Here is a 22,959-nt window from a genome sequence, read left to right on the forward strand (position 1 = left end):
TAAGATGAATCATACGGCCTAAGGGGCCGAGCATGTCAAGCATGCGATCTTGGCAAACTTTGAGGGAGCGTTCAAACCCTTTCCTAGGGTCTCTGCCCAATTTAAATAAGAATTTAATTAGCTCTGGGTCTAGGTTGGGGGTAAGGCAAAATTTGTCCTCAATGACAGGGCGTGGGCATTCGGCCCTAAGAAGATTTCTTGCCTCTCTTTCCAAAGGGTGCTTGACCCAAGTTTTAATAAATTTGGCTACATGATCTTGGGGCCACCACTGAGAGCTTCTAGGGTGTTGAATGTTATCGGTCGAAAACATTTCTCCACCGAGGGGATCAAGAATAGCTTTTTTAGAGGAGGAGGGGAGTTCCTCTTCAGAAAAATCGGGGTCAAAATCATCCTCATTTTGATCGAGATCCAATATATACTCGTCAAGTGACTCATTAGAGGGTACGCTAGGCAAGAGAGGGGTAGCATTGCCATTAGGGTATTGTGAGCCGCTTAGGGCATCCCAGTGAGGTGTGTCGTTGTAGGCACATCGATTTATTGGGGCGCTTAGGCCACCCGTAGCATTTGAGGAGCTTAGTCCTCCTTCTGGTTTTGAGGCGCGTGGTCCTCCCAATATAAATGAGGTGCTTTGACCTCCCATACTTCCCTCATTATTTAAGTTGTTGCATTTTTTGGTTCTTTTACCCCTAACATTAGGTGGTTCGTTGGACTGCGCTCCGAGGAGTGCGGGGGGTCTCTTACCTGCAACAATCTTGTCAATAGTCTCCCTCATGCAGGAATGAATCTCCTTATGGATCATTTTTTTGATAAGATCCTCTTTGTTAGAAGGAGCGGGAGTAATAATTTGAGGGTCATCAGAGTCGGACATATCAGACATTTTTCCCTCTTTTCCTTTTTTTTTTTAGGTCACTTGGAGTGTTAAAATTAGAGGAGTAAGTAAATTTTTTATAAAAACTGTTGATAAAGGGGGTGGAGTAGTGGTAATATTGTAGGATGAAGCTCAAGGCAGGCAAAACGAAGTTCCCAACTGTCGATAGGCAGTTGTTGTAGGGAGTTGCTAAGAAACGGCATTGTGAGGGGTCGTTGCTAACGACTTTCCTCTAATCGAGGGAGTAGCGAGACGAACGCGCTGTCCCTCGTCTCTATCTCCATTTTTTATATTTAGGAGGCCAAGCAGTAAAAGCGAAGAGAAAGAAAGAAAGAACGTCCTGCAGCTTAGACGTTGAAGCTGCGGGAGATCGCGATGTTACGAAGACATCAGCTGCGGGAGATCGCGATGTTACGAAGACATCGGTTGCAACGGGTGAGGTACGGAGCCGGGCGGCTGCGGTAGGCGAGAAGTGGAAGGGACTGGGATTTGTGAAGAGGGGTAAGCGTAACTCAGAGAGCGCTCGTAGATCAAGATAAAAGCACACAGTTTAGAAGGGGTACGAGGAGAGACTCGCACAGTGTACAGGATGATCTACGGTGTACAAGTTACCGTAAAAGGCAGAAATTACGAATATGCATCTAAATGAGTAAACGCAAACAACTAGGCAACAGGTACGAGTAGGAGGAAGACTCGTACTCGTACTGCAACACTAGTGGACAAAAGGGTACGATGGTAGCGTAAAGACATAAAAACACATGCTCAATCAAGGAATAGTAAGCCTTATAAGAAGGAGTAGACAAGTAAAACATAGGAGCAGTATAGTATAACAGATAGTAACAATAGTATAAGGAAAAAAAACCAAAAGGTTAGGAGATAAAGGAAAGACAACTTATCTGACTTGAAGCCGCATTTAAAAGAGGCTGATCCTTGTGCTGCCGTTGCCTGGATACTCTTGTTGTTCTAGATGTTCTTCTTTGTGATGTAGCTACTAGTGGCGGCTGTGCTTGAAGTTGCATTAAAAAGATAATGCATAATGGCAGCCTCCGGTCTTGTAATGAAATCTCTTCTTCTCCCAACAAGCACTCTCCTTCCTTGGCTAAACTCATAACATCAACAAGTAACAAAAAAATAAACTAGTGATATTTAACACTTACCCAGAGTGAGGGAACTTGGTAGCTCGCAGCACAAGCTTATGAACTGACATTGCTGTTAAGAGAAATAAAATATCTGCTCTGAACTATTAGTAAAGGAGTCTCCATTGAAATAACTATCCCATTTACAAATGGGCTTTTAAAGCGTATATTTTGCGGCAGTCGGTCCTTATATCATCTGTGATGAAACAAAGACAACGACAGCTCAAAAATAAAATGTTGTGTTGCTGTCCGAATGGATCCTTGTATAGTTTTATTTAAGAAGCATCTGTTTTCTGCTATAATCCGACCCTCAGTGTGAACGAGCGCTTTACTGATATGTACTTTGCTGTATTATCTAATGGCACAAGTGTGCTTCCTGATCGGGAGAGGCTGTTGGTATTGTCGAATTCGTCATACTGTAAGCTGTAGTCCGAAAATAGGTTAGTGTATTGCTGGAAATGAATTGTGAATGGGTTTGAATTGCGATCTTTTTGATTACAGGTAAAACTGCCATTCAGTGCACGTCGAATCGTTTCACTTACTAGAAATGACTTTCAGTCACTGCTGAAAGTTCACAAACTCACTTCAGAACAATTGGATTATGTTCACGATATAAGACGGAGAAGTAAAAATAGAATTGCAGCACAGCGCTGTCGCAAAAGAAAGCTTGACTGCATACAGAACCTGGAGACGGAAATTGAAAAACTGGTATGTATGTTTGAAGTTTAGCAAGACTCTTAGATGTTCTTTTTTTTCATGGAAATGTACGTTTTACGACTGTGCTTTTATAGTTAATTCTCACTTTGCACTGAAAAGGCAATTTTTGGTTTTCTAACAAGTTTACGCCTTTTGACAAATCAGAAAAAATTATACGAACAATTGGCTCAACTGTAAAAATTTTGGCAGTTTAAGTCTCCTGGCAATCCATCTATGGGGAAAGCAGAGGCAGGTAAAGTAGCTGAATTTCCCATGACAGCTCCCCAACAGCAAAATCTGCTCAACAGAATTACACAAAACGTGGCATGTTTTGTAGTTTTGTTTCAGCATGTTTAGAAGTTTTTCGAGATAATCACATTGCAGAAAGGTTAGCTTACTGACAGTCTGCAGGTCAAAGTTCGACGCCCAATTACAGTGGAGCAGGTAGTTTGTGTTAAGGGGGTGAGATCAAAGTGCAAGTAAAATTGCCTCTAGGATCCTCTATCAAGGTAGAACAGCTATATTCTTGAGGTCCCAGGACAAGGTTGAAAAAGCAAGGGTAGATACTATAAAGACTAGTATGATCTTTAATATCCAAGTGGTGGTCTACATGTTTCAGCCCTACAATTCAATTTAAAAGGCTTTCTTCAGGACCAAATAGTGCAGTGGGGCCAAATCAAAAGGCCTCGTGAAATATCAGCACACACACTAAGGTTTGCTGTGAGTGCGGAGGTAAGGCTGTACTTACGGTTCACACTGACATGTTACAATTTATTCGTAGCTAGTATGCAGTTACATCGATCCCGGCAGGGGGCGGACACCTGTAGTCAGGCGTCAAAGCACACCTGGGTTGCATTCGACAGCCCAGGTGGGAACCCAATGATGAAGCATGCCACCAACTAGGTTTGTGGGTGAGGGTTCTTTTTAAAACCTTATGGTTTTTCCCATTTTTCCTGGTAGAGTGTTGCAGGTTTCTGTAATTGAAAATATACATATTGCAGTCAAAGGTGAACAGGGCGAAGTATTGTGAAGCGGAGGCAATCGCCACTCATGGATTACTTCATCGGTTGATTTGTGACCCACTTTAGATACGAGATACAGTGACATAGACTTGGTCCTGATGAGACCCCTTAACTAACATAGTGTCAAAATGTCGACGAGCCCTCCCCTTGTTTTATTTTTTAGCAAAATGATTGTAATGGATATACTGTGTTGTACGGCACAACCTCCCCACCTGTAAAACAAAGAATACTATGTGAAACCAGACGTTTGTACAGTGTCTTTATATATCTATCTATTTGTAAATATTGTTTCACGTCTGAACACTGTGTCTTGCACTTGATTCACCTTTGACTGAATGTGAACTGCAATATGTGTATTATCTAATATATACAATTGACAGAAATAACTGGATTTGTTTCTGGTTTGCTCTCCAGTGTCTTACAACATTTGTTGTATGGAGAAATTTGTTGTTTATTAATTATTGCATTCCTCTAAGTCACAATGGGGTCTCGCACCTTGAATGAGTACCACAAGACATTTGTGTGTTTATTAGAGGTTTACCCTAGTCCTGGTGAGCATATAAGGTACTCCTTGTGTTAGGCTACATGCAATTTTAATTCACACGAAAAAAATCACTAGAAATTAATAAAGGTTTGAAAGACACAAGTAACTTGCTATTTGCCAAATTTTTTTTTTACTTTTATATTTAGGCATCGGTTTCTCTGGGGTACAAAATCAGCATGTGGAGATGGGCAAGAAACGATGGGAGAGGGCGGGAGGAAGCAACAATGAAGGGGGAAAAATACCTTAATTAAAGCAGGATCCACGACAAAAATGATTGTGTCATTGTAGACTGTAGTTGACTATCGCTTAAAGCACTCCAATACCTTCGACTCGTGTTTGCGCTGTGGCAAGATGGAGGACGGACAAGGGCGCCAATACCATCAGATCGTGCAAAAACATTTTGCTGTTAATGTTTTGACAGCTTTTTAAGTAATGCATTTGTTTATGTACATGCACATGCATTTTAGTGGTATTTGTGTATGTGTACAAGGGAGATGGCCTGAAAACACAAGTACTCCTATGGAGTGCTTGAAGACAAAATAAAAAAAGCCGTGCAAACCAATGGCCGTGTTAGGAGACATGTACTTGGTCCATGCGCTATGGGAGAGCCAAACACAAGAAGAGGTAAGACGAGGAGGAGCCTAGCGCGCAACCAAGATGGCCGCGTAGGTGCGAGGCTCCCGAGGACCTCTGCAACCTCCTACGTTTATCCTGTCTTCATCCTGCCTCGGTTGAGGGGACTGTGTCGGTGAGCCTGAGCCGAGGTGGTACCCGTTCTCCGTTCTCGAATCGGACTTCGGGTACCGGAGTGAGCACCGATTGAAGTTTGCGTCCTACTTCTCGCCGGACCCCGGATTTGCGCTGGGGGGTGACCCAGTGGCAAAGTGAACAACAACGGCGGGCTGGGCCTGGCGAGTCGCGTACCCCGCACTTTCGCTTTCACTTTCGCACCCCCTTGCCGTCTCTGCAAGTGAGATCGCGGAGCTCTTTGTGTTGGTGTGGCCTCGCGGGGAGACCCTGCCTGCCTGCCGGCTGTGACCCACCCCGCCGACCTGGGGTGGCCCCCCGGAGCCCGTGGCCTTGATTGCCTGCCCTCTACGGCGTAGCTGGTGCGGGTGTGTGACCCGTGGCGATGGCCACGAAACAAGACGGAGATCGGTCGAAGACCAAGTCGACCCGGCGTGGCGCCGTACATCAGGCCAACATCATGGACCGCTATACCCTCCAGAAGGGATCTCCCGGCGGACCGCACAAGTCCTCTGAGGGCCCCCCTGATGCCCCGGATTTGCCCACGGATCTGACTCTGCAAGACGTCATGGGCGCCATTGCTGAGATGAAGGCCTCGGTGGGCCAGCGGTTCGACACCTTGGCGCATAAGATCGACGCGGTCCTCGTGGATGTCGGCCTGGTGAGGGCTGATCTCTCCAAGACCAACGACCGGGTTGATTCTTTGGCCCGAACCACGTCGGGCCTCACGACTGAGGTGGCGGCCCTCCAAACGGAGGTGCACCGACTTCGTCAGGCGAGTGCGCTTATGGATCGGCGCCTGGAGGATTCCGAGAGTCGGGCCCGGAGGAATAATATCCGCATCATCGGAGTACCCGAGGGACGGGAGGAGGCGGCGGCGGATCTTTTTGTAGAGGACCTGATCGCTACCCATCTCCAGCCTCGGGGACTGAGTAAATTCTTTGCTGTGGAGAGGGCCCACAGAGTTCCCGGGGGAAGGCCGAGGGTCGGAGCCCCTCCGCGGCCTCTCATTGCCCGGATTTTTAACTTTCGGGACAGGGACGCGATCTTGCAAGCCTCCAGACTGCAAGGGCCGATTAAGCTGGAAAATATGGAGGTGAACTTTTATCCCGATTTTACCCAAGCGGTCCAGAAGCAGAGACTGAGTTTCCTGGGTGTCAAGCGCCGTCTCCGGGACATGAACTTAAAATACGCCATGCTCTTCCCGGCCAAGCTGCGGGTAGAGGTGGATGGTCGCACGCACATTTTTGATCGTCCCGAAGCGGCCGGGGACTGGCTGGACACTCTGCCTGGGGGTAGTGATCGAGATGGTGGGGGGGAGGAGACGGCCCACAGGCTCGGGACTGAGGGGTTGCTATTGGGCCTCACTCTGGACGACTATGATGCCACTTTCGACCAAGCTTCTGTCTTTGTTCTTTCCCCTCCCTTGGAGGTTGTGTGGGGTCTAGAAGGGGTACTCTTTCCTCCTCTAGGGGGTTTAGCTAGTTTCATTATATAGGGGCGACAGGCACACTGCAAGTTGGGGGGGCTGTCTGGGCTCATGCAGGGGTGCAGGGAGGGGGGAGTTTTGTTGGGGTGGGTGGGTTGGGGTGGGGTGTTGTTCGTTTATACCACAAGGCAAAAGTATTGTTGTGTTATTTCTAAAGTGCTCTCTGGGGGACGAGTGATGGCTTCTGTTTATGATGGGGGGTAGGGGACTGAGTCTGTTGTCCTGGAATGTTAATGGATTGGGGGACAGGATAAAACGAGGTGTGGTCCTGCAGTGCTTGAAGCGAATTTCGCCCGATATAGTTTTTTTGCAGGAGACACACCTCATTGGCAACTCCTTTTGTGCTATGAATCGACGGGGCTACCGCCTTGTGGCCCATTCGGGCTTCACGTCTGGTTCAAGGGGTGTGGGCATTATGGTTAAGAACTCGCTCCCGTTGGAGATTGATGAAGTGCTCCATGACGACAGGGGACGTTACACGGTTTTGGTGGGTAGAATGGAGGGCAGAGTGGTCGTTTTTGTGTCTGTTTATGTCCCGCCGGGGCTGCAGACGACCACCTTTTTTTCGGATCTGGGGCGCCTCCTCCTTGGCCTTCCGGAGGGGATTCTAGTGGTGGGGGGGGATTTTAATGCTGTGGTTTCCGGAACTGTGGATCGTCACCCCCCTAGGGATCTCCCCCGTGCCCAGGCGTGGTTGTCTGGCCTCTTGGATACCTTGGGGCTGGTGGATTGTTGGCGTTTGAAACATCCCACGCAGCTACAGTACACCTTCCATTCAGGGGCTCATGGTAGTCTCTCACGGCTAGATTATGTCCTGGTTCCGGCTGCGCATGTGGGGAGGATAGGGGAGGTGCGCCATTTGGCACGGGGTATTTCGGACCACTCTCCGCTCTTGTTGCACTTTGATATTCTTCCAAGGGGAGAGGGTAGGGTGGTCCCGATTAATCCCTGGTACCTGCGTGACCCCACCATTCGCGCAGAGCTGGTTAAATCCCTTAAGCGCTACTTTGACGAGAATGTGGGGTCTGTGTCATCGGCGGTCTCAATGTGGGAGGCGTTCAAGACGGTACTCCGGGGAGAGGCCTTGTCCCTTATTTCCCATTCCCGGAGGCGCGAGCGGGAGGAGGTGACCCGTGTTGAGGCTGAGATAACCGAGTTGGAGGGTGCTCTAGACTGTGGGGTGACGGATGACAAATTACATGTTCTCCGACTCAAGCAAGCGGCCTATAAGGCCCTCGTCACGGAGGCGGCCAGGGGCCTCAGTAGAGAGCAACAGGGGAGACTGTATGATGTGGGTGATAAGGCTGGTAAATTGATTGCGTGGCTGGACAAAAAGGAGAGAGCGAGTCGAGTTGTCCCGTTGATTGAGAAACAGAATGGTGTGTGTGTCACTGAACCAGAAGAAATTGTCTCCTGCTTTGCAGACTATTTCCGTGGGGTGTATTCCCCGGTGTCCTCCCGCTCTGAAGAGGATTCCCATGCCCTGCTCAGGGATATCGCGCTGCCTTCCCTTTCGGAGGAGGACAGAGTGTCGTTGGACGCCGCTCCAACTTCCGAAGAAATCGCCCTCGCCATACGTTCGGTCGCTTCCGGCAATGCCATGGGTCCTAATGGTCTTCCCATCGACTTGTATAAACTGCGACCGGATACGCTGGCGCCGCATCTCCGTGCTATGTTCCTCGCGGCCCACTCGGCGGGTTCCCTCCCGCTAGACCAGCGTCTAGCTACTATCGTGGTTATCCATAAGGAGGGGAGGCCACGGGACCGGGTCACATCCTATCGGCCTATTTCGCTATTGAATGCGGAGCCCAAAATCCTCGCCAAGGTGTTGGCCAATCGGCTGGTCGGCGTAGTGTGTGACTTGATTCACCAGGATCAGTCCGGCTTTATCCCTCATCGCAATACAGCGCTTAACCTGCGGCGTTTGCATGGGGTGCTCGCACGTGTCCCGTTCATACGAGAGCCGGCCATTTTGGCGTCCTTGGACGCCACTATGGCGTTTGACACGCTTGAATGGCCTTATATTTGGGCGACGCTCGCGAAGTTTGGGTTTGGCCCAGGATTCATCAGTTCGGTAAAATTGTTGTACTCTGGCCCGCTGGCGCAGGTGGTTGTGAACGGTAGAGTGTCGGCTCCGTTCGAGCTGGGCAGGGGCACGCGGCAGGGCTGCCCATTATCGCCGCTCCTTTTCGCGCTCGCCTTGGAGCCCCTGGCGGAGTGGCTGCGGTGGGAACCTTCTATTCGTGGTCTCCGCTGGACCCCCGAGTATGAGGACCGCGTATCTCTATACGCTGACGATATTCTCCTGTACCTGGCTTCCCCACGTAAATCACTTATAGTACTGGTTGATGTATTGCATTCATTTGGTCTTAACTCCGGCCTTGTCATCAACTGGGCTAAATCGTGCGTCTATGTTCTCTCTGGGGAGGATCCTATCCTTCCGCGGGGCTGTCCTATCCAGATCGCCCCGCGGGGATTTCGGTACCTGGGTGTATTCATTACCCTGGACGCGGAGGCCCGATATAGTCAGAACTTGCTTCCCCCCCTCCCGCGCCTGAAGGAGGATGTCGCGCGTTGGAGGCGCTTGCCGCTCTCGCCGCACGGCCAGGCGGCATTGTTTAAGATGATGTCGCTGCCACGTTTCCTGTACGCTCTGCAGAACACAATGGACGTCGTCCCGGCGCGCTACTTTCGCGAGGTGGAGAGTTTGCAGCGCCGACTGTTCTGGGAAGGTAGACCGCGTATCGCCCTGGCGAAGCTGACGCTCCCGTGGTATGACGGGGGGATTGCCCTCCCGGATATCAAACGGTATTATTGGGCCTCACAGCTGGCTGCGATTAATCACGGCCTGTACGGGCCCGCTTTAAACCCGGCCTTTGAAATGGATAAGATGTTACTGCCGGGTGGTGATTATAACCGAGCGCTTTACTCCAGCTCGCTTGACGCACGTCTGACGGGCCCCACGCGTGTCATGGTACGAGTGTGGCACACGGCTAATGTGGCGATGGGGTGGAAAGATCGTTTGACCCGGGCGGCGCCACTATACGCATCTGAGCAGTTGGGCTCCCTGTGGACCTCGAAGGGCTTTGAGAAGTGGGACATGATAGGCATCAGCAGGGTGGGTGATCTCTGGACGAGGGGGGGATTCAAAACGTTCGAGATGCTACAGACAGAATTCCAGTTGCAGGACAGGGAGTACTTTCGGTATATGCAGATCCGTCATGCGCTATGCTCCGTATTTCCGGACGTTGCCTCCATCCCGGAGTATTCCCCTCTGGAGGATAGAGTGCTAGATGGACATGTACCGGACAGCACGATTTCATTAATCTATAAAAAACTTATCAATGACCGCTCGGGACTGCTGACTAACCTTCGTGAGGCATGGGTGGCCGATGGATTGGAGCTGGATGACGAGGACTGGGTATCTGCGGTGGCCTCCCCGAAAGAGGTGGCCATACCGGCCCGCCTTCGCTTCGTGCAGCTCAAGATACTCCATAGGGTCTATGTTACGGGGCCAAGGCTACTGCGTATGGGCTATGCTGTGGACGGGTTGTGTAAGCGTGGGTGTGGTTCGTTGGGGACCTTTCTCCATATTTTGTGGGAATGCCCGGAGGTGGAGCGATTCTAGCGTGGTGTGCATGAGGTCCTGCGGGTGGTTACGCGTGTGTCGCTGCTGCCCGAAGCGAGGAGATGCCTTCTGAATGTGTGGGAGCCAACCGACTACTCGGTGCCGCAGACGCGGTGGGTGACTCTGGGATATATGGTGGCCAAACGCGACATTGCTCAACTGTGGGGTTCCCAGAGGTCGCCGACTGTCTCGGCATGGAAGGATAACATGGATTGGTGCATGTTTCGGGAAAAGGTGGTGTATGTTGCGAGAGGTAAGCCTGGGACATGGGTGAACGTATGGGGCCCCTGGAACGCCTACCGCGGGGGAATCTGTACCCCGCCGTTATTGCCCGATCCGTCACCGGCCCCGTCCCCTTAGCCAGCTTATCTCCCCGGTTCCGGGCACTGAGTCCGCCTAATCCCCGTCTTGACCTTCCCCCCCCCCCTTGATACTCCTATGGATTGGTAGGGTCCCCCCTCTAGGGGAGCGCATGCTGCTGTTTCCGATTGTGGGTTGCCTTGTGGATTTGTTTTTTGTTGTTATTTATATTAAAATGAAACCGTTATGTGGGGTCCGGATGGCGTGGCTACCACAGCTTCTAACTCCTGTGCATTTCCCTTTGCCGCGGCATGCGCGCTATTGTTTGTATCACATGCTCCTTTTGCTTGCTAGCGGCCGGCCTGAAGGTTGTAGGCCCATCTTTGTATATTTTTTGAATTTTGTAATAAACGGTTTCAAAAAAAAAAAAAAAAGAAGAGGTAAGACGCCTACAGGCCATGACAAATGACATCAAAGCAAATGAGAGCGACGCTGAAGTTTACCAATGGTAAGAGATGGGCGGCCTGTAAGCCGCACAGCACATCTCTTCTAGACAGCACATGCGCTGTCTAATGAGCAGCGCATGCGCTGTCTAGTCGAGACCTAATTTATCAGTTTTTACAAAATGTGGAACTGAGGCTGAGGCTAGTGGAATGATAGTGGCGTGCTTTGGAAGAGGATGTAACCTAAGGGCCAGAGCTGCCGAGTTTCAGCGTCGGCCTAACATCCTTGATTTTGGACAGATCACTTAATCTTGCTGTACTTACATGTAATCTAATGTAAAGCACTCCAATACCATCGGGTGGTGTTGCCGCTATATATAACTGCACAAAAAAAGTAACTGGTGCTTATGTAAAGCGCTTCAATACCTTCAGGGTATGTTGGCACTATATAAAACTTCACAAAAAAATGTCAAAGACAGACAGTGGAGGAGGGGACCACACCACCAAACTCCCATGGACTGACCATCGATGCGTCCACTTCACCTTCAGAACACCCACCATCCACAGACACCAGCACCAGCACCTGCTCCCATGAAGAAACTGGACCAGAATCACAAACGACCAGCTAACCTTGTCACTCAGCAACTCCATCCCAACCATCGCGGAAAACGACGATCCTAACACCGCAGCCCGAACCCTGCACAGATGGATCTCCGACAGCGCCAACACCATAGCCCCCCTCAAGAAAAACAACAACACCCACGCCAAGAAAGCTAGATGGTCCACCACCGAACTTCGAGAGTCCAGATGCACTTGACACTGCCTCGAAAAGGCCTGGAGGAACACCAAATCCACAGAAGGCCACAACAACTTCAGAGCCGCCACCAACGACCACCACCAACTCATCAGAAAAATGAGGAAAAAAATGATTGAAGACAGAATCTCCACTCATGCACACAACCGCAAAGAACTCTTCAACATCATCAAGGAGTTCGGCCAACCCACCAGCGAGTCCACCAACATCCGTCCCTCACAAGACCTCTGCGACAAACTCAGCACCTTTTTCCACCACAAAATCAAGAGCATCTACGGCAACTTCAACAAAGACAACCAACACACTGAACCCTCACCAACCACCCCCGACACCCGGAAGCCAGCGGTCGACAACTGGACAGCCCTCACCACCGAAGACACACTGAAGACGATTAAGTCAATCCACTCCTGGGCCCTCGCAGACCCCTGCCCCCACCACATTTTCAACAGAGCCGTCGACACCATCACACCCATGCTCTGCCACACCATCAACCGCTCCCTGGCAACCGCCTCGTTCCCTGACGACTGGAAACACGCTGAGATCAAGCCCCTCCTGAAGAAACCCTCGCCGGACCCCACCGACCTCAAAAACTACAAACCCATCTCCCTGCTCCTGTTCTCAGCGTAAGTCATAGAGAAAGCCATCAACAGCCATCTCGCCACATTCACCGAAGAGCACAACATCCTTGACTCCTCCCAATCGGCTTCAGAAAAAACCACAGTACGGAAACCGCACTCCTCGCCGCAGCTGACGACATCCGTACCTTACTGGACAAAGGAGAAACAGCAGCCCTCATCCTCCTCGACCTCTCAGCGGCGTTCGACACAGTCTCTAACCCCACCCTAATACGCATACTCCACGACGCAGGGATCTAAGACAAGGCCCTCGACTGGATCCGCTCCTTTCTCCGGCAGTACACAGCGGGTCAGACTCCCCTCTTTCCTTTTGGACCCTACACCTACCACCTGCGGAGTCCCCCAGGGATCCTCCCTCAGTCCTACGCTCTTCAACGTCTACATGGCTCCGCTCGCCCCCATCGTCCGAACCTATGGACTTAACATTGTGTCATACGCAGACGACACCCAACTCATCCTCTCCCTATCCAACAAACCCAACACCGCCAGACACAACTTTCGAGAAGGCATGGAAGCAGTCGCCAAATCGATGAAAAACAGTTGCCTACAACTAAACACCAACAAAACTGAAGTACTCATCATGGGCCCAAATCCCAATGCCTGGAACGACACCTGGTGGCCCCCCGCCCTCGGGAGCCCGCCTACCCCCACGGACCACGCACGCAACCTGGGAATCATCCTGGACTCAGAGCTCAAAATGGACCACCAGATTAACTCTGTCTCGTCCTCCTGCTTCCACACCCTCTGCCTCCTACGTAAGACCTTCAAATGGATCCCCCTCATACACAGAATGACCGTCACTGACGCCCTGGTCCCCAGCAGGCTCGACTACGGCAATGCACTCTATGCCGTAATAAACAAAAACCTCACCCGCAAGCTACAGAACATCCAAAATGCCGGCGCAAGACTTTGTCCTCAACCTGCCAAGACACTGCCACATCTCCCTGCACCTGCGTACACTCCACTGGCTCCCCATCGAAGCTAGTGTCACCTTCAAGATGCTAACCCACTCTCACAAGGCCCTCCACGACACCGGACCAGCATACCTGAACAGCCGACTCAAATTCCACGCACCCCAAAGGACCCTACTATCAGCCCAGCTCTCCTACGCCATGGTCCCCCTCACCAGAAAGACCAGATTGGGAGGCCGCTCCTTCTCCTTCCGCGCAGCCAGCCTAGAACGATCTTCCGCTCCACATCAGACAGACAACATCGCTCCCCACCTTCGCAAGAAACCTCAAAACCTGGCTCTTCGACAGACCCCCTCCTTGATGGACTGGAACCTGCGACTCCACCACCCCCAAGCGCCTTGAGACCCTTACGGGTGAGTAGTCGCGCTTAACAAACACCTGATTGATTTGATTGATTGATTGAGGGGATCTGTGCAACAGAGTTCAGCAGGGGCAAGCAGTGACAGGCAGGAGGTGGACGGGCAACCAACAGCAAATGGGGGCAGCTACAATAAGATTAAATGTTTTGTCTGTAATCACTAAATGTGGACCTGAGACTGAGGCTAGGGAGACAATGTGGCGTCCTCTTGGCAGGGATGTGTCATAAGGCCCAGAGCTGCCGACTTAACATCCTTGATTCTGGGATAATCACGTAATCTCCCCATGCCTAAAGAAAAAAAAAATGTCCTTGTGTAAAGTAGCTGGTGCTAATGTAAAGAGCTCCAATACTTTCAGGTGGTGTTTGACCCTAAATAAAACTGCACAAAAAAACAAAGGTGAAAAGCAGAGTCAGACGAGGAGGGGATTCTTGGGGAAGAGGGGATCTGTGAAACGGGAGTTCAGCGTGGGCAAGCAGCAATGGGCAGGAGGTTGATGGGCAACCAATAGCGAATGTTGGTTGCCATGGGAAGATTAAGTGATTTGCCGACGTTTATGGTGTCCTCGTGAAAAGTAACTGGTGTTAATGTAAAGCGCTCCAGTACCTTCAGGTGGAGTTGCTGCTATATAAAACTGCATAAAAAGTAACTGGTGCTAATGTAAAGCACTCCAATACCTTCGGGTGGTGTTGGTGTTATGTAAATCTGCACACAAATAAAATGTGAAAAGCAGAGTCAGGATGAGGGTATCTGTACAGCGGAGTTCAGCGGGCCAAACAGCAATGGGCGGGAGGTGGACGGGCAACCAACAGCAAATGCAGGCTGCCACGGGGAGAATGTGGCTGTCGACTGATCCAGGGCACTACCGGTGCCGGGCCCTGGGTAGGTTGTCAGCCGCATAGCGCTTCGACAGTCATCGGGCCGTTGCTTCCTGATTTTTCGGGTCTATCCTCAGGAGATGGTCTGAAAGTCTATGAAAAGTATACTGGGCATAATTTGAATATCTATTTTAAACACACATGGCATGTTGCACACACTCTCTAATTATCCACCCCTGTAAACAGTAGAATGAGGTCTTCCTGGCCCTCATGAAATGCCATGATCCTCAAGGGACTGTAACAGACATGAAACATGTTGACCTTGTTGACTCACATTCATTGCAGCTAAATAGACAATTATATCTATTCTATGCTCAAACCACATTTTTATCCTTGACAAAGGAACCCTACTATTAAAACTTAATTTCTGTTTTGATCCCTTTAGCCACTTTTTAACACACTTCACCTTCAGCCATTCTACTCACATTTTATCATTCATTTATACAGCACACATCGGCAAAAAAGAGATCATCTCTGGTAAAGAGCCCTCTTGAGGGGTCCTTTGGCATTGAAGCACTGACCCAATGAAGAGCTGCCCGATGATGAATCATCACACCTCTCGAGATGTGTGAGGGTCCTTTCTCCTAAACGTAGCACTCTCCTCCACTGACAACCCGCCTGACCCAGATACCTACATAGGAACTGTACACTTTGTGTTCTCATAACTGCAGGGGCCCGTGTGCTGGACCTCAAAAAATTCCTAGTCCCTCTACCCTAGTTTTGACAAAGAATATGAGACCGACGATGGAGAGAGCAAATGAGAAGAAGCCTGTGGGTGGGCTGAAGCCCACAGATTAAACACAACATGTCTCAGCGAGACAGCACATGCGCTGCCTAGCCAAGACCTAAAAATTGTTCAAATCAGACATACCATTAACAGATTTTTAATACTGTATATTCAGTGTAAATTTCAATTTAAAGAGAACTCGAGTGCTATAGGACTACTCCTGGGATGTAATGCAAATAAGTAGTTGTCTGATGCTGCAAGTTCCAACTGCTGGTGGTTCGGTATGGTATGTCCCTGTGCAAGTGGATCATACTGTGGGACTCGCTGCTACCACCAGTGTCAATTTAATAATTAACGTCACTTATCTTTTTCAGGACAGTGTAGTTCACCTGTCCTCTAATGCCTGCAGCTGTATGGTGAGCACCTCCTGTCTTGCTCTGACACTGCCAGCTTCATTCTGGTTCAGGGGTGGATGACTCGCTTTACAGTAGTCACCATCCCCATAGATCCTCCAGTGCCCACCCTCTCCTCTGGTAATCTGCACCTGGTCCTTGGTGAACAAGCAAACCAGGATGCAGCAGTTTTGTTGGCAGCCAAATAAATACTGCTGTATCAGGGACTTTGTCCCAGAGCGGTATCTTGGAGCTAGACTGTCAAGATTTACAACCAACGGTAATTCCCTGGTCGCCTATCTGAAGAGACATGATATGCAGAAAAGAGAGTAATCTTGCTGCAACTCTCTCCAAGGGAAAATGAGGTTTGAGAGGGGGAGCTAAAGCAGCACTGGTTCAGTCGTAACAGTTACTGCAATGCTACCATGAATGGCGTGAGATTTCAGATAAAGTGGATGCTTTACCTGACTAGACCTAGGTCAATAAGTGATAACATTGAAAAACTGCGAAAAAAGTGACCACGTAGCTTATCTTGCATTGGCACACTACATACTTTTGAGGACGCTTGTGGCCTGTCCTTACTGTAACTGGAAAAACTGAGCCTTCTAAATAATGTCGCCTGTGGACAATTGCTTCTTTGATTACTAGTAATTCTCTGTCGCTGTAGTTTCTAACCTGTAGTGCAAGAACCCCTGGGAATCCATGAGGTCTAAATAATATAAAATTAATCAATTAAAATTAATAAAGTTATTACAAATAAAGACGCAACATTGAACATTTGAAAACTTTTCTATATTTGATTGTCAATTATACAACATATTTCAATATTTGAGCATTTGTTTCGTGCATACTTGGTTTTGTATTTGTTTGTAATGTTTTGAGGTCCAATCATAGAAATTGCTTCTGGCCTCCAATAATGACTCAGTATGGTGCCTGCATACGAGTAATGATTCAGTGGGGGTCCACAGAAGTCAAAAGGTTAAGAACCGCTGCTCTATTGTAAATAGTATAGTCTTACCTGGAGAGGTTAATATGGGAGAAATCTGCCACAGGATGCAAACCAAAAGTATCTGGATGTCCTTAAAAAATAATTGCCCCAATGACAAAAGCAGGAGCTTTTGTCGTCTCTTCAAAAAAAGGCTGTGTGTAATGTGGATTTGGTACAGAAGGAGCAGCGATGAAGGCAGTTATTAGGGTTATTAGGTACTGGGCATGTTTTTTGGTTCCCTTTTCCACACAAAAAGTTGACTCTCCTTAGTTCAGTAATTAGTTTTACAATTTAAGAAAAATCCTTTATAAAGTGTCTGTGAAAACTGTTGTATCCTGTAAACTTTTGAATCTGATCTTACTCGGACCCATCTGTATTCCCTGATTAAAAAGGATGAAGGAAACGTCAATTCTTTAGTCTCAGATATGCACCTCTCTGCTATAACATTTAAAGAGTATTGTTTTAATCTACTTAGAAAATCCTTGATGTGTTTCCAATAGTGTTCCAGATTTTCAGAAAATACTATGCTTTTGTCTATAATAAGTAACTATGAAGATACTCAACAGATATCTGAATATTTCATCAACAAAATGCTGGAAGGTGGCATGGCCATTGCACAACTCAGTAGGCATGGCCAGATATTCATAAGGTCCATACTTAGTATTAAATTCTGTCTTCCATTCTTCTACTTCTATTATGTATGCCAAGTTACATGCTTCTTCAAGATCTAACCTCTAGAATATCTTGGCCATCTTCACCTGATCCAAGAGAACAAAGATTACTTGAAAATGATGACAATTGTAGATGGTGATTATACATTCAATTCTCTGTAATCTAAAGAGGACCTCTGCTCGCAATTTGGCTTCAAAATGACAAGACATGGGTTTCCAGCAGGACAAACTAAAAACGAAGTAAAGCTCTCTGTAGATTGTACTTCAAATTCATATTTAAAATCGCATTCTCTTTAGGAGTAAGTGGATCTGTCTTCCCATGTGGAACCTTAGCGTCGGATAGGAGATCAACAGAGCAAGTGCATTTCTGATGATGTGAGAGTGCATCTGCTCCTTTTCTGTTAAAACTTTATTAAATGTTTCATATGCAGCTGCAAGGATGGGTTCTTTATTATTTTGAACTCAAAACATAGCAGGGGTTGTTGACTCTTTACATTAGCCCGCAGTTTTCATATCAAATCATATTCATCTGTCCAGTTAGTAGGTAGATTATGGGTGCAAAGCCATGCTATTCTAAGGGCCAAATGGAATATCTGAATCGAAATGACTTAAATGATAATGACAGTGTGGCCGTTCCCTAGTACTACCAATATGGAAAATGTCTCTCAGCATATATCTCTACAACTTAATAAAGTCCAGTCAATTGCCAGAATAGTTTCTGCTAAGGTCTTTTCCTGTAGAGGAATATTCAACTTATTACAAAAACTTGAATCAGTAAAGCACCACAGTCAATTACTGCTGTAGTTTTCCTAGGTCATTTCCGTATGATGACGACTTCTAAATGGAAACAATTCCTCTCAAACACAGATAATGCAGAAAGGCCTGCTTGACGTTTGCCAGTCAAAGACAAGCCTTCTTGTTTTCCTTTAATGTGGGACAGTTGCACACAAAATGTTCAATCTTGCTGCAATATTGACAAGAGTTCTTCCTTGGGGCCCAGCGCCTCCTGAAAACTTCATGCACCAACGATTCCATCACTAGATGTCAACATTTCTACAATAATCTGAACTGTTGCCCATTAAGAAAGTGGAAGGCATTCAAAAAACGTTTGCCGCTGAACACTCCTCAGCTGTCCCATTATTCCCACTGCAGCGTACCTGTTCAATTCCGTCTTACTTCCCTTCAACCTCGCCCAAACTGAAAGCTTTCTTAGGCCCAGCAGATTTAGGGATCTACTTACCTGTGACTAACCTCATTTGTCCCTCCAGTCTCCTAAGTGGTGGTGGCCTGGCTACTGAAATTCCTTTAAGAACAGGTCATATTAGACCCATTTCATGTTCTGGCATACACACCCCACAGGGTTTTATGATTTGTATGCGATATCATCCTGATCCTAGAAGACTTCATTTATTTGAGACTTCTTCCAGCAAGGTATGGACACAAGGTCCTCTTTAAGGAATTGAATTCAGCTACCACCGTTGAAGGATGCACTTCAGACTGGTTCAGATCATTTCTCAACGAATAACGCCCAACTAATAACATGTTTACTGTTGATATTCAAAAGAGCATGAAAGACTTGCAGAACCCACCAAGTCTCTCTTGGTGCCTGTCCTTCCTGCACCCCATGCCCATGAGACTCCCTGCAAACAAACTTAACATTTCAACCCTTCTTGGATGACACACAATTGTTTATTAGATCCTGCCTCCCGGGCAATGATTCAGCCCTTATTGGTAGCAACCTATGTGCTACCAAAGATTCAATAGCCAAAAACAGCCTGAAACCAAGATCACGCCTGCTCCGATTGGTGGCAGCCCTTCAGACTCTGATGCCTTCCCATTACCAGGTGGTAGTGCCTAACCTTTTCATGATTTACTATGAGGGGACGACTATGTTCCCCAATATGATGAGTAAAACTGGTATGAATAAGTCAGTGGCCTGGACACCTCACCATGTACTGGCCTTGTGTTTCCACCTGGTCCTGTCCTGAAGCAAAGTGCCTACTTTGCAGTTGTTATGCAAACGGCAGCAGAAGTGCTAGACATAAAGCTTCTCCCTATGGAAGTGCAGACTAATGTGTTAACTGAAGTGCTTCAACCATGTCAGGCTTCCACAGAGCCCCTGTATCATTTAATGAGGCCCTTTTGGGTATTTTGTAAAAACCAAATATGCTTGTTAATTGGCAGGTGGCTCATCGCTATAGTCCCGCACCAGGTGACAATGCCTTCCTTACTCTATGCCAGAGAGCCTGGTGGTATGGCTGTCCACAAGCAAAGTAAATGCCAAAGCTTTTCCCTCCACTGTACCTGATTGGGAATCTAAATGAATAAAAACATTTGGAAAACATATTGCCTCCGCTGTGAGCCTTACCCTGAGGTCAGTGAATGTCAGCTGCCTTTTAGGCTGCTTATTCTGATGCTGTTTGTGGTACAGTGCCACAAGTTCTGACGGCTGCTCTGGGAGTTCTTCGGGCGTACCTGACCCAGTCTATTCAAAACAGTTGTGATGCTGCAAAGTTTCTCATACATTCTGGGTTGGACATGATTAATTGCTTAGGTTGGGCAAGCGGGTACTAGTGTGGCTGCTTGGTGCCATGCTTGGATGAGTTCCACGGGCTTCTCTGAGGACTTAAAGTGTTTTCACTGGACCTGCCATTTGACGGCCCTTACCTTTTTGGTGAGAAAGCAGACTTGGAATTGGAACGGTACAAGGAGTGCAAAGCCACTGCATGTTTCTTATGCATTTCTGCTCTCACAGGACAATTCCACAGTCAGTTTTGCCCTCTCTGTGGCTAAGGTATAGGTTTTTCATTTTGTCAATGCCACCCTCCTCCACCAACCCAGCAGTCCTTTCTCTCCTTTCTTGGTTGAGGCCGCAGTTCTCAGAGACAACACCAGGACAGCAGGGACAAAGTGCAGCCTAGTCCCTGACCCTCCAGCAGCCGCAGCCACATAACAGCTTTACTGTGTACTTGCTGCTACACAGCCACCCTACCTGGAGGCAGGATCCGATTTTTCTTTCAAGGGTGCCAGGCCATCACTTTAGACAATTAGATTCTCCTAATTGTCTATCCGGGCTACGCTCTCCCATTTCTCTCTATCCTGCAGTACCTTCCACCACTATCAGGGTGACTGATGGAGGACCACCAGTCCGTCTTGCAGCAGGAAGTACAGGCCCTTTCGGCCAAAGAGAGGGTTCCTGCCTTGGAAGTAGGAAATTGGTGTTAGTCCTATAATTTCTTGTGCTGCAGAAGGACAGAGGCCTTCATCCTATTTTGAATCTTTACCCTCTCAATGCCTTCCTGTGGTAGGACAAATTCAGTATGCTCATGTTAGCCCAGGTCCTGTCTGCCATCGACCCCAGAGATCAGATGGTGTCGTTGGATCTGCAGGATGCTTATTTTTCATAGCTCCGTCCTGCACGCCTTCAAGCTCTACCTGGGGTTCACAATAGGTCTGAAGCATTTTCATTTTGCAGAGCTATTTTTTGGCCTCACCAGTGCCCCTAGAATGTTCATGATGTAATGGCTGTGGTTGCAGCACACGTTTGGAGGTCGAGGGTACCAGTCTTCCCCCTTGATGACTGACCACCTGTAGATGACTGCGAACTATCAACATGCTCAAGTCACACCTGACTCCGCGGATGCTCGCTTACAGTGGAGGTTTTCTGGATGTCGTATGGTTTTGTGATTTTTCTCTTGAGGAGACAATCTATTGGTGATAACTTTGAGATTTTTGGGGTTGTCCGCCGTCTGCGTTCTCCTGTCTAAACTTGCCAAGTGGCTCATGTGGGCTGTGCAGTGGGACCTCAGATATTAGTGGGCAAAACTTCAAGGGAATCTGTTGGGTTGTGCACAGATTTTGGAAGAGGCTGCCAAAGATCTGCACTGGTTGCTACTGGATCACGATTCAATCCCTCTCCTTACCCCACCTAGAGCCGACACTGATCACGGATGCATCACTCCCAGTTTTGTAAGGTCATCAGGGAGAAGTGGAAATCAATGGCCTCTGGTCTTTGACGTAGACTTCACTCCACATCGATTTGTTGGAGTTGAGGTTAACTTGCTTAGCTTAAAAGGCCTTCCTACCCAATCTCAGAGGTACCTGGTGGAGGTGCTCATGGAAAACACCACTGCAATGTGTACTGCAACAAGTAGAGCAGGCCCTATGTCAAGAGGCCCGCACCTCTGAAAGTGTTTAGACCGCCAAGAAATTTCTCATGTGGTAAACTACCTAGCGGGATCTTTAAACGTCAGGGTGGATGAGCTCATATGCTTAGTAGATCATGATTGGCAGTTGCACCTGGAGGTTTCACAGGGCATCTTTCAGCAATGGGGAGAAGCCGGCTAAATCTTTTTGCCACCGCGGAGATTGTACAATGTTGACACTTTTGTGCCTTGGAGTTTCCAAAGAAGCTCTCTTTCTAAGACACCTTCCATCTAGAATGGAACTCGGGAATCCTGTATGCTGTCCTACCTCTGCCAATCTTAACCCGAGTTTGAAGAAGACCAGGAACAGTCGGGCCCAAGTCATCCTAGTGGCACTGGACTGGGCAGGATAATTTGATACTCAGAATTCCCGAGTATGGGCATCTGCCCTCTGATCAAGCTTCAGGAGGATTTTCTGTCGCAGCAGCAGGGCAAGGTACTGAACCCGGACCTGCACAATCTTCATGGAGATTGAGCTGACCAACGAGGTAGTTGATGTCATCTTGCCAGCGAGGCATCCTTCCATGAAATCCGTGTATGCTAGTGGTTGTGACAAAATTGTGATTGAAGCAGCACCTGTCAAGTTGACCCGTTACAAGCAAAGTTGTTTTAAGTTTTGTTGTTTGTTCTGTCCTTGTCCCAAAATGGACTTGCATTGGGCACTGTTAAGCGCTACTAATTGGCTCTTGTGGCATTTTATGTAGTTGCCAGATCACATGTTTTAATGAGAATTTTGAGTGATTTGCAAAATGTATTTCCTCAAAAGCTCTTTGTGATGCCACAATGGGCCTCGAAGCTTGTCCTCACTTTGTTGAGCCGCCACACAGTTGTCCATTTAGACTTCTGTTGTTGAAGGTGGTCTTTCTTATCACCTTAACATTGCTAGACATGTGAGCAAGATGCAGGCTCTTTCTGCCAACCCAACTTATACTATGTTTTTTCCAGTTAAATTGGTGTTGAGGACTGGAGCTTCCTTTATACAAAAAGTGTTTTCTCATGTTGGGCAGGTTATCACCCATCTGTCATTCTTTCTTTCCTCCACCTCATCCCTCTTAGGAGGAAGAGCGACTGCATCATAAGAGGGCACTAAGCTTATGTATTGATCGCACCAAAGAACATTGAGTGATTGATCTGCTCTTTGCAGAGTTTACAAAGCAAAGAATAGAAAGGCAGTGCAAAAACAGACAATTTCTTCTTGAATTGCTCTTTGCATAATGATCTGCTAAGCACTATTGAAGAAGCAGGCACCAGCAGGCTAATTTTCACAATGGCCAAAGCTTGTCTGCTATCACTGTGTTGGCGTGCGGTGTGCCTGCCCTACATATTTGTCAGACAGCTACTTGGCTGCTGGTCCACATGTTCACGAAGCACTAGTGCCTCAACCGTCCAGTTCATCCAGAGGGTAATTTTCCCCGCTCGGTTCTGCAGGGTGTTTTAGTCTGATCAAGT

At 48.1% G+C, this 22,959-nt stretch overlaps 1 protein-coding gene across 2 annotated transcripts in view; it reads left to right on the forward strand.

Annotated features, from left to right (window-relative positions):
- BACH1 (BTB domain and CNC homolog 1) overlaps positions 1–22,959 on the forward strand; it is a 258,586-nt gene that overhangs the window by 202,907 nt on the left and 32,720 nt on the right. For both annotated transcript variants that reach the window (XM_085623094.1, XM_085623093.1), the window contains exon 4: positions 2,506–2,712. In XM_085623094.1, the coding sequence (XP_085479220.1) occupies positions 2,506–2,712 (207 nt within the window). The remainder of the gene's footprint in view (positions 1–2,505; positions 2,713–22,959) is intronic.

This window comes from Triturus cristatus, chromosome 8, assembly GCF_964204655.1.
Source record: "Triturus cristatus chromosome 8, aTriCri1.1, whole genome shotgun sequence".
In the NCBI taxonomy this organism is placed as follows: Eukaryota; Metazoa; Chordata; class Amphibia; order Caudata; family Salamandridae; genus Triturus; species Triturus cristatus.